The sequence below is a fragment of the Trichosurus vulpecula genome, chromosome 2 (genome assembly GCF_011100635.1).
Source record: "Trichosurus vulpecula isolate mTriVul1 chromosome 2, mTriVul1.pri, whole genome shotgun sequence".
In the NCBI taxonomy this organism is placed as follows: domain Eukaryota; kingdom Metazoa; phylum Chordata; class Mammalia; order Diprotodontia; family Phalangeridae; genus Trichosurus; species Trichosurus vulpecula.
In genome coordinates this window covers 197,956,462-197,968,749 of record NC_050574.1, presented here as the reverse complement: position 1 = coordinate 197,968,749, position 12,288 = coordinate 197,956,462, and the positions used below count along the sequence as shown (strand labels likewise).

The window sequence follows — 12,288 nt, the reverse complement described above, 5'->3', positions numbered from 1 at the left end:
AACTAAAGATCTTTGGGGGAATCGTGGTGGAAGAAACTACAGTTCGTTCTTGCCTACTTACAGCTTGTCACTCACACCTTTGTGCCCCACCCCCTATTTGGGGAGCTGACACTGTTCCCTGCCCCTTCCTCTCACTCTGCCCCCCAACCCCGCAGCCTTGTCCACACCCTTCAAACACCATCACCAAGTATCTGCCCCACACGGCCCCCCCCCCACCCCGGCTTAGCTAATGACTGTTCTTCTCTTTGAGCCCCCCTCCCCACACCCGCCAAGGGGTCACCCAAGTACTTGCACCCAGAACAGCCCTTCGCACCCTGTGGCTCAGCTCCTGGGGGTCAGGATGGAGCGGTCAAGTGGGTGGTGGGGACTGAAGATCACTAAGAACAGAGGGAGCCCTGGTAGGGCGTGAAGACACCCAACTCCAGGGTGGGGAAGGCGAGGAGGGCGGGGGCCTCAGGCGCGTGCCCGAAGGAGGGAGGGGGAGGAGGAAAGGGGGGGGTGCAGAGAGAGGGAGAGAAGAAAAGGGAGCGCGCTCGCTGCCGCCGCCCTCCTCTGGAGAGAAGCTGGAGAGTGGCAGAGCTAGGCTGCTGTGAAGAGCCGCATTTCAATGAGGACGGGCTAATGCAAATCACTGCAATAAGGGCAGAAGCCGAAAACGCGGAGCCCGAGCAGCTGCTGCAGCTCAGCCTCACCACCGCTAACACCACCACCTCCACCACCGCCACCACCAGCACTGGTCCCTCAGCCGGCTCCACCACCACCACCACCAGCAACTGTAGCATCACCCAGGCGAGGAGAGGAGCCGCGGAGGGGCCAGGAGACAGAACCGTTAACAAAGACACTTGGCAGCGTCTCTCGGTGGACCCGGTAAGTGCAGTTGCAGTAATGGGAGGGGGGAGAGGAGGAAAAAAAGAAGGAAGCGCGTGCTTGAGCCGTTTCTGCAGAGCCCTGGGGGCGACCCAGCAAATCCCTCGTCCCCCACCCCGCAGAGTCCCCGGGTTGCGGCTGGTTAGGAAGGAGACCCTTCTAGAGGCAGCGCTTTGGGCCCGGGCTGGCAGCTTTACTACGAGTCAGTCTCCTCCTCCAGACTGTTCCTAGAAAGGCGGCTGCCCATGCAGCCGAGCCCTGCCCAGCCCGGGGGCATTGTGTGGGCTTGGGCCCCTGGGCTGTGGGTACCGGAGTCTTTTGTCTAGTGGCCGGTGCCACTGGGCTTTAAAAGGGAGAGACTAGGCTAGGGAGCGGGAGGCTGCGTTTCGCGCTCCTTAGCCCCACGTTTCTAGCTAGAATGGAAGGAAAGAGACAGAGATGGGTAGGCAGAAGGTGTTTGTCATTGTCAGAGTCAGCTGTGGAGCGGGGACCAACTCTGTTTCAAGCCGGCTGAGCAGTGGGGCCCGGCCTTTATTGTGTGCGGGTTTTGACCGTGTGATGGTGAGGCTTGTGCACCTTAAGGGGTGGCCGGCTTCATTTTGGGTCGGGCCGTTCTATAGCCTGGGCTGTAATTACCTTTGCTTGTGTAGTTCTTCCAGGGACGGCGAGTCAGCATCATGTACAGATTAGCGCCTGCAGTGTTAAAAGCATGCAGGGAGGAAATGGCATTTTCCTCCTAGAGAGAGCAGGGGCTGGAAGACACAACCCCTGCATTGGCCCACAAAAGAGACATCTTTTGAAGATAGGGTTTGAACAGGGTCGCTGCTGGATATTCTGATGAGAGAAAAGGTCTAATCCAATATGCAGATTTTGCATATTTGAACCTCTGAATGCTTGAATCTAAAAAATTCCAGGCACACACTGATTGCACTGCAGGGGTGTGTATGGATAGACGAGGTTTTGTATGTTTCCACATCATCAGTCACCTTTCTTTAGAACCAAGAAAAGTAGGGCAGTGTTTTATGAAACATCTCATGTGCACGCTAGGGATGGGTCTTAAAATAAGGGTTATGTGCTGTTAAACAATAGAAATTATTTTCATTCTGCATTTAGAGGGTATGTGTATGTATTAATACACACATATGGTATCTATATATACAATATACATGCAATGCTTAAAAGTATATGAGTGCTTTCATCTCATGCCTTTTCATTCACGGGCAATGTAATCTTTAAGTAGACATGGGTGAGGGGTGTGTGTGTGTGTGTGTGTAAGGCTGTAATTGGAATCCATCTGCTAGAGCAAGGGATGAGGAGATTGACTTCTTAAAATGGTGAGAAATCCCAAAGAGAACAATCAAAGATTCCTAATTCTTGAAATGGTAACCTTGTAGGAAAAGCTTTGTGTTAAGAGGAAACCTCTTTTCCTCTGACACCTCAAGTTTTTCTCCCAGAGGTGTCTGAGGTTATTCATCTCTGTATTCTTCGCAGTGCCTAGTGCCTGTGTCTCCTAGCTAGTAGATGAATGAATGAGTAAAATATTTTATGTTCACCACCAAGTTTAAGTGAACACATTCTTTACTTTGAGATACAGACACAAGCTCTATGAATGGCAAAGCCAGGCTAAATCTAGACAGGCCTTAACCTATCTATGATTTACCTTTTATGTGCTCTAGTTTGGGTTTAGGTTTGGAGTGGAATTCCTATAATTTCTGATGGGTGGGTAGGTGGCAGGAGGGCCTAGTTTTTTGCTTTGGGATGGGCTATTGTTTGGTTTTTCATTTTTTTACAGCAGTTAATAGGAATCATTTATTAAATGTCTACTGGGTACCAGACACTGTGCTAAACACTGGGAGTTCAAAGAAAGGCAAAAAACAGTCCCTGATCTCAAGGAGCTCACAGTCTAATGGGGAGAGAGAATGCAAAAACACTATGTGCAAACAACCTATAGACATAGGATAAATTGAGTTTGAGAGGGAAGGCACCAAGATTAAAGGGGAATTAGGAAAAGCCTCTTCCAGGAGTTAAAATTTTAGCTGGGACTTGAAAGAAGACAGGAGGAGAAGATAAGGAGGGAAAAAATTCTAGGATTGGGGAACAGCCAGAGAAAGCACTTGGAGTTGAGAGATAGAGTGTTGTGTATGAGGGATAGCAAGGAGAATGTATGGATCACTTGTGTAGAGAGTGGAGTGTAAGGAGACTGGAAAGGTAGGAGAGCGCCAGGTTATGGAGGGCTTTAGAAGCCATAGTTACAGCTTTGAAAATAATCAGGTTTTAATTTGTGAAGCGTATGTATTGATTGCCACTTGGAGTGAAGGAGAGGAGAGTAAGAGGGACAGTGAGATAAAAGAAATAGTCCATGGACTAGAGCAGGGAGGAACTCTTAACCTAGGGTCTGGGAATTTAAAAAAAATTGATAACTATTTCAACATCAATGGCATTTTTGAGGTAATCCTGTGTATTTTATTTTATACATTTAAAAACATTAGTCTGAAAAAAGGTCTGTAGGTATAATGAGATTGCCAGAAGAGTTTAGGATGCAAAAAAAGGTTAAGATCTGGACTAGACAAACTTTGGCTTTATGTGAGAGGAAAGGTCAGTGTGGCATAATGGCCTGAGAGCAAGCTTCAAAGCCAGGAGACTCTGGGTTTGAATCTCACCTCTATGGCATGCTGGTTATGTGACTGGACAATTCACCTAGTCTCTCAGTGCTCTAGGGCAGATGCCAATCTGAATAGGTAGAGAGAATTTTCTCATCAGGTAGTTCCTATCCCAATATTCCAATTCTCAGATCAATGTAGCAGTTATCAAACAGATTTATTAATACAATCATTAATCTTTTCCCTCCTATTAAAAGGATTCTTTTTTAAAAATTTGCTTCAGACTTTTTTTTTTAATTCCTATACCTTTTTGTCTACAGGTGTGGTTCAAGCTGATGATTGGTAATTCTGTCCAGTAAAACATAAGCTCTTTGGAGGCAGGGACCATATTCATTTCTGCCTTTGTATCCCCAGTAAAATCTCTTGCCCATAGTAGGGTCTTAATAAATATTTGTTGAATTGAGTTGAACTGCCCTCCCGAATGGTAAATTTTGGATGCTCTGGTTGGGCACTGTACAATACAGCTTCTGTAGTATTGCAGCTGATTTTTAAATATAAACTTAGGAGTGACCCCCTGGAGGTGGGAGAATTACAACTGGCTTAAAACAAAACAAAACCCACAAAGCAGATTGGATCTTGGCTTCAGCTTTAGAACTGTGGGGAATGTTGGTTTTGTGAAGAGCCTGATGAGCTGGTTTCTTGGCATGAGTATTGGCAGCATTTCCTTCCCCCGCCCCTCTGGAATGAAAAAACAAGTGATCTGGCTTTTAAAAAATATATAACAGGATACTCCATGTCCCCACACTGAATAACCAGTCCGCTCTTGTCCTTAATACTTGTCTAAAATGCCACTGATATTTTCTTTGAAGTGACTCGATGTATAAATCAGTTGTTTTTATAACTGAGAAGGGTGTAACTTCTTTCTTCACAAAGAGTTAGAAGTTATAAACCATACTGTGTTCTCAGAAAGTATGAGATATTTCCTTTTAGGTAGAAAAATGATACGTTATCCCCATGACAGCTCACAATTTTCACAGACCTTGAATTGTCTGAATTAGGAGTGCTTTAAAAAGCCCATACTCACCATGCTTAAAAGGGCCAGCCTTACTTTTAAGGAGTCTGATTGGTCAATGACAGAATGAATGTCTCTCTCACTTACCTATGAGATTGATCATTTACTCATATTAATAGCAACCATAGTTTTCCAATTTTACTTCTAAAGTGCTTTATATTAATTGCCTATTGTCTGTGGGGTCATAGGATCATATATCTAGAACAGGAAGGGACCATAGAGGCTATCTCCTTTAATCTCATTTTACAGTGGAGGAAACTGAGGCCAGAGACACATGCCTAAGATGACATGTAGTATGTCAACGTAAGGATCTGAGCCAGGTCCTCTGATGGTTTTTCTACTGTAATGTTTAACTTGTAAATTGTTATTTTAACTTGATTCATTCAAATTTTCTGAGTGTCAGAAGAAGGGTAGAGTAAACTAAAGTCATACTATGTTTGACATTTTGAAGAGGTGGCTACTTTGATGGTATGAGTTAAGTGGCACTGGGAAGGTCACCTGTCCAAAAGTATATTCACCCTATTTTATGTCAAAGTGCCTGAAATTTGAATTGGTTCTTTTGGGTCATGAAAGCTTTGGGCTTTCAAGATTCCCATATTAAAATTCAAATACTAGGGGAAGGATGACATCTTAACCTATCTATTATTCAGTAACACTTTAGTGAATATTGAGGTAGAATTTTTTTTTAGAGGCCCCTAGCTGAGAGCAAAGCTCTGCAGATATATGTCAGGACAGGTAACCTGAGAGAGTGGTAGGGCTGGAGAAGGGAGCTGAAAGGGAAGATGGGGTGGACTTCTATTCACCCTCTGTTTCAAAAAATGAAATGAATCCTTTTCCTCTTAGTTCTACTCTGATCAGAAAAAAAAAGGTAGAGAAGAAACAACTGTTTAGAAATGCATTTACATACAATGAATACTCCTCCATAGAAGAAATGGAATTTATTTGTTAGGGTAAAACCAATGTCAGGTTTTGAACATAAAGAAGTTAGTTTTGGTTAGCGTTCTGTGTGTGTGTGTGTGTGTGTGTGTGTGTCTGTGTGTGTCTGTGTCTGTGTCTGAGAGAGAGAGAAGAGAGAATTTCCTCCAAATAGGCTTACCTTTAGGAATTTCTCATCACGTGACCCAGCATTAGCTATCATATAGACCCTTTTATACTTGACTCTAAAGCCTTTCTTCCTTTTTTTCCCCCTCAACCAATATAATGAAGTTTCTACTTTTAAGATGGAGACTCAGATTCTTTCTCTCACTCAAGAAACCATCCTAAACAATGTTAGTAATTTTTAACAGTATTTCTAACAATTCAGTTGTTTCCACTTGAGCACATAGCAAGCCCTCAATATATGCTTGTTGATTCATTGAAAATGACAGCATGTGTTTCTGTGTTTATTTTTCTTGCTCTTAGATTCCATTTTGAACATGTCTTTTGGGAGAGATATGGAGCTGGAGCACTTTGATGAGCGGGATAAAGCGCAAAGATATGGCAGAGGGTCTAGGGTAAATGGCCTGCCCAGCCCGACCCATAGTGCCCACTGCAGCTTTTACCGAACCCGCACTCTGCAGACCCTCAGCTCGGAGAAAAAAGCCAAGAAAGTCCGTTTCTATCGTAATGGAGACCGCTACTTCAAAGGGATCGTATATGCCATCTCCCCAGACCGGTTTAGGTCTTTTGAGGCTCTGCTGGCTGATCTGACCAGAACTCTGTCTGACAATGTGAATTTGCCCCAGGGAGTGAGAACAATCTACACCATCGATGGACTCAAGAAGATTTCCACCTTGGACCAACTAGTTGAAGGTCAGCATTGAAGTAGGGAAACAAAAAGTTATAGTAGATGTTAAATTGCCAGATGGTGTTCTGTTTGCTCTGACATTATAATATTTGTGTTTGTCCTTGATTTAGAAAAGGTGGAATAAGGTGACATTGTAACTGCCAGCATCTTATATATTTAAAATTTCATTTTATTACAGTTTCAAGAGAACCTGAATAATATAATGATGTGAGGCCAAGTAGCAGGTAATAGTGAACTCCAGAAACCTTGTGCCATATTTTCTCCTCACTCAAAAAGTATCTTTCTTATCCATTTCTATGACCCTGGACAAGTCACTTAACCTTTTTTTGGGCCTCAGTTTCCTCATCTGTAATATGATGGTAATAATAATACTGATGTCAAAGGATTGTGCGGATCAAATGAGATCATTTATGTAAAGTGTTTTGCCAACTTTAAAGAAATATAAAAATGCTAGCTGTGATTACATATAATTTAAAAAGTACTTTCTTCATACTAGTCCTATAAGAAAGGTTCTCTTATTATCCTCATATTAGAGATGAGGAAACTGTGGCCCTAAAAAGCTAAGTGACCTATGGCAGAGCTAGCACTGGCTATCAAGTCTTCTGACTACTATGTCTCTTTTATCGTTGTTTTCTTTTTTATTTAAAGGAGTATTGTTCTTAGTGAGTGAAAGAATTTTATTTAATCTCTGCTATAAAAAGATCTATTTAAAGTCCTTAAAAACTAATATTTTATCTTTAAAGTTGATTGGAGAGATTAATCAGTGGAGGTTTGATTTGTGGAGTCAGGTTTTTTTGTTTGTTTTGGGTGTGTGTGTTTTAACATATAGGTAAAGTACGTGGTCTCCTGTCTGCCATTTCCAAAGAAGGGAGAAGGACCCTAGGTTGTTCCTCCCCTCCCCACCATGTTTTGTGTATGATGCGGCAAATCTCTTTCAAAGGGGATAACACTTTTCATTTCATTAGAGATAAGGCAAATAATTTCTATTGGAGAAAGAGTAAGAACTTGAATTTACACTAAGGTATAAATGTTGATGGGTTCCAAAATGGTAATACAGGCAAGAAAAAGAACACAGAAAGGAAAGACTGGCAGTATTGAAGATTTCTGTTTTTACTAGGGTTGGGCTTGTTCTCTGTAGAAACTGCCCTTTGCTTAGTTTCTTAATTATTTTATTTTGAGTGTGTCCTAAAAACTATGAAAATTTTGACTTCATGTTATAGAGCATCCCTCTGGTACAATGCCCATTAATTTCTCCCTTCTCTGGTTTCTACCTTGAGGCTGGTTCAGGTGGTATAAAGTTTCCCTTTCAGTCCACCCTAGGGACTTCTTGTTGCTTTTCCCTCCTCCTCATATGCTCGCCCTGATCACTGGGCAGAACACTGCTCGCTTCCTTTGTAACTGGAGAATTATGTATTGAGCTCAGCGTCAGCACCACTCCAGAGTACAGACATCTTTTTTCTGTCCCTGCTTTCCCCTCCCTTTATCTCTTCCGCAGGATGCCAAGCAGGTCACTAGTGTGTCTGGACCTTACAGGCTTCAGGGAGTAAGAAAGAGCTTGGGGTTTGGTTTTTGTTTTGCTTTATTTATTTATTTATGGATTCAGGGTCCCCTTTCAATGAGCAGTCATGCTGCCAAGATGTTTCTTGGCTTGCTTGTGTCTGGCCTTTTTCTTTTTATTCAGACTTTGGTGTTTCCAGTAAATTAAAGGAGAAGAATCAACATAACATCCTTTTTTGGGTACCTGATAAAATGCATTTGTTCCCTCTATCTAGTGCAAGCAGATGGAGACCACCATTTTTAATGTGTTTGTACATATATGTATATACTGTTAAACATTTAAAGTAGAAGTATTATTAAATTCTTAAAGGAATGTTCGTGTATTAGACTTATTGGACTAAGTCAAATATAAGAGTTTTTCTACATAAATATGTAGATGTGGAAAAGGGTACTAAAAACTCAAAGTCTTTATTCCAAGACATGGGTTCATGATTGTTCTAGATTTTTGTGGCTTGAACCATTGCATTCTATAGTTTTCCCATTCAGGGTTGACTTTCCTATGCAAAGCAGGCCAGAAAAATTGCCATGATGATAGCCTCTTAGGAAGAATTTCAACTCTAGAGGATAGCAGATATTGATGAATAATTCTTAAGAACTTCGTTTCTTCTCTTCAAATGACCATACAAGCAATGTTTTCTCTGACCCTGTTTCCAGCCTGTTAAGTGATTATTATTCTGAGAGGGACCTGACTCAGACTGAGAGCATGTTTAATATTATGACTTTTTTCCTAGAAAAGATACTATTTGGCTTCTTTTTATACAGTTTCCCAGTTAGATCCACCTGGATTATTACCATGTTCAGTTCGGGAACGTCATAGTATGGAAGGATGTTGATGAGCTGGAGAAGTAGAGGACAACCAGGATGGTGAAAGACCTTCTGTCCATTGCCATATTGTTGTTGTTTGTCCTTCCCTTCTCAAAGAGGACCATGACATCAGGCAGGTGATGCCATGACATGCAAGTGAATTCGATTTAAGTGAGGGAGGGCTTTGCAAAGTCACCAGCTTCACTTTCAGTTCTGGAGCCGTCTGGGTCCAGTGGCAAGATATAGGTCCGGATGACTGGAGATGGCCCTAGATGCAGTGGAAGACCCTGGCCTTTTTAAGCTAAAGTCTCAGTTTGACTGAGGCAACACCCATTCAGTGATTAAGCTAGGGAAGAAACTAGCTGGAGAATGGCCTACTGAATCAAAAAAAAAAATCAATCTGAGAGGGGAAGACCCTCCGGGTTTTTTGGCCAAAACAGAAACAATTGCTATTTGCATTCACTGAGCCAGTCAAAGCCCAAACAATGACCAAGTGGGGCTTGGCCTAGGACCTATTGCTGGCCAATCAGTGAGAGCTACAGTGATTTGGACTTAAGGTAAGGTCCTTAAGAAAAAAAATCTGGCCTGTAAACCCCAATATATCTCGTGAGATTTCAGCAGTCAACATTGATATTCCTTTGGGCAGAGTACTCGCAGGTAAGGGTATGATACCCTATGTGGACCGAGGGAAGGGGAAGAAAGAAAGAAAAAAAGAAAGAGAGAAGGGGAGGGAGAGGAAGAGTGAGCATGTTGTCCAACTGGCCAGTTCCAGTTGGGTCCCCAGTGGGGCAGCTCCTACTACTATTCACAGAGGTTGTTATTTATCCTTCATTCCCAAAGAGGACCATGGCATCAGGGAGATGATGCCATGACATGCAAGTGAATTGGATTTAAGTGAGGGAGGGCTGTGATTCACTTTCACCTCCAGAGCCATTTGGCATCAGGACAACTAGAGATAGGCCTCCCATGCCATACAAGAATTAGTTGAAGGAACTGGGGATATTTTGCCTGGAGAAGAGAAGACTGGAGATGTGGATATGTGGCGGCTAGAACATAATTGCTATCTTCAGTTTCTCAAAAGGCTGTTGTGTGGAGTAAGAATTGGATTTATTCTTTTTTTGGCCTTGGAGGGTGGAGCTAGGAGAGATGGACAGAAGTATAAAGAAACAAATTTAGGCTAGGTATCAGGAATGACTTTCTAATGATTGGACCCACCCAGAAGTAGAATGAACTGCCTTAGGAGGTAGGTTTTTCTCCTTTGAGGTGTTCAACTAAAAGCTGGATGACTGTGGAGTGTCTTGTAGCGGGATTCTTTTGGGTATATATGTGGACTAGAGAGCTGTTGAGGTCCCTTCTAACACTGAAATCCTGTGATGCTTTGATTATTTTTGCCAACAGACCAGTAAGTATGTACTTTTAGCATAAGCCGACCCCAGGTGTTTTTCTGATGCTGATGATAGTTGTACAATTATACCTATTTCTTTCTTCTTTAAAACAGATGTTTATAACAGTGAACTAATTTCAGGAGTAGAGTTACCAGAGCATACTGATGCTTCTTCCAGAAAGTCTTTTTTCTTTCCACCCTTCCAATTGTGTTTCTTTCACCAGGTAGCTTGTGTTACCTACCATTTGAAATCCTTGGTTGAAGGGCATATTGTGCTCTGCTATCTTGTAATATAAAAAAAAAAATTAAGAAAACAAAGCAGTATTTTCTTGTAACCAAACTGTTCAGTGCCTCACAGAAGTTCACCTATCGGCCATTGGTGTTTTTTTTCCCTTAAAAACAAACTTTATTTCAGTTTTAACAGATTTTTCTAATTTATAACACCAACAATTAGCAAGCAGCTGTGGCTAATGTTGAAATAGCTGTAAATTCATTCAGATTTGCTTCTTGCCCAATTACATTCCTGCTTAGTCTGTTAAAATGCAAATCATTGCTTCATATTCATTATTAGGATCATCGCTCTCCCTATACATACTAATTTTATGTCAACTTCAGCACATATCATTGGCTTTTCATTTTTCTTTTCTTTCAGGCTCCCAATTTGATGGTGTTTCTGTTGCCAATTAAATCCTTTCAGAAAGAGTGAATGACAGGTGTATTTGTCTAGTAATGTCTTTCTGGGTGTGTATACTTTCCCCCCAAAAAATCAGAGGTTCTTATTTATAGTGATAGAAGTGACAATATAGTAGTGGCTTCCACTATTGACAGGTATCACCTTGATTTGCTCTTTTTTTTACTTGTCTGCTCATTTCCAGCTGTGAACAGAAATGGCCTTTCACTATACAGATTTCTTGGGCAGTCCATTGGTGGGAGTCATTATCAGTGAGCTCTCTTAGAATTAGAGGTAGAGAGGGAGTTTTAGACTGTTGTCTAGTAACGAAGATTGCATATTCTACTTCTGTTGCTGATTCACTTTGAGACTTTGGACAAACCTTCTAAAATTACTGTATCTCAGTTGCCCCACTTGCCTATTTCCTTCCTGAAGACTTAATGACAGTAAATTAGGGAATATGAATCTAAGAACTTTGAACCATTCAGGGGAAAAGGTACCATATAAGTCCACCCCAACAAACAGTTTTAAAGTGACTGTTATTTGCAGACCATTGAAGAGCATTGCTAAGCAGTGGGAGAGATACAAAGACAACCTAAGTCAGCTTCTTACCCTCATCCAGAGTTTTATCTGGATGGAGTCTTATATTGCCTCTCTTTCTGCAACATTTATAAAATTTCTAAAAAAAAAAAGCCACCTACGTTCATTACCTCTATTTACTTAGCTGTCACTCACTTCTCAATTCCTTGAAGTCTTGCTCCTATTGCCACCACTTGACAAACAGCCCCTCTGGTTAAGATCCTGATCACTTCTTACTTAACTGCAATAGTCTCCAAAATGGCTTCTAACCAAGGTCAATAGTGATCTCATAATTACTTACTCCAGTGACCTTTTCTCAATCTTTTTCCTTTTCAACTTCTCCTTAGCATTTGGCACTAATTGGTCACCCCCTCCTGTATACATTTTCCTCTCTGGGTTTTCATAGACTCATAGATCTAAAGCTGGGAGGGACCTTAGATGCTAGCTAATCCAACCCTCTCATTTTATTGATGAGAAAACTGAAATGCCTTCCCCTGGCCACATGGGTAGCGAAAAACAGAGCTGAGATGTGAAGCGAGGCTCTCTAACAGCAAATCCAGTGCTCTGCACCCCATCTGACACATCTCTGTCTTGGTTCTCTTCTTATCTGCATGAAAAATCCTTCTTGATGTCTCCCACATGTCCCAACTCCTTTGTGTGAGTGTGCCCCTAGGCTCTGTTCTTGACCCTCTCTTCTTTTCTTTCAACATCTACACGTGCTCATTTGGTGATTTTAGTAGATACCATGGATTCATGATCATTTCCATTCAGATGACTCTAAGTTTATATATCCACCATGCATACATATCTCTAACTGCCTCCTAGATGGCTCCACCTGGATATTCCCTAGGTATCTTAAATTAAACATGTCCAAAACTAAACTTATCTTTCTCCCAGAGTCTGCTCCTCCTAAACTCCCTATTTCTGTCAAAGGTAACACCAGTTTCCCAGTTGCCTAAGTTCACAATC

At 41.9% G+C, this 12,288-nt stretch overlaps 1 protein-coding gene across 3 annotated transcripts in view; it reads left to right on the top strand.

Annotated features, from left to right (window-relative positions):
* The first annotated feature begins 489 nt into the window (after positions 1-489).
* The window catches only part of DCLK1 (doublecortin like kinase 1), a 431,729-nt gene continuing 419,930 nt past the window's right edge, over positions 490-12,288 (top strand). The window contains exons 1-2 of one of the 3 annotated variants that reach the window (XM_036743476.1): positions 490-867; positions 5,941-6,330. In XM_036743476.1, the coding sequence (XP_036599371.1) occupies positions 5,955-6,330 (376 nt within the window). In that variant the 5' untranslated portion in view covers positions 490-867; positions 5,941-5,954. The remainder of the gene's footprint in view (positions 868-5,940; positions 6,331-12,288) is intronic. The other 2 variants (XM_036743477.1, XM_036743479.1) reach the window with 2 other exon arrangements.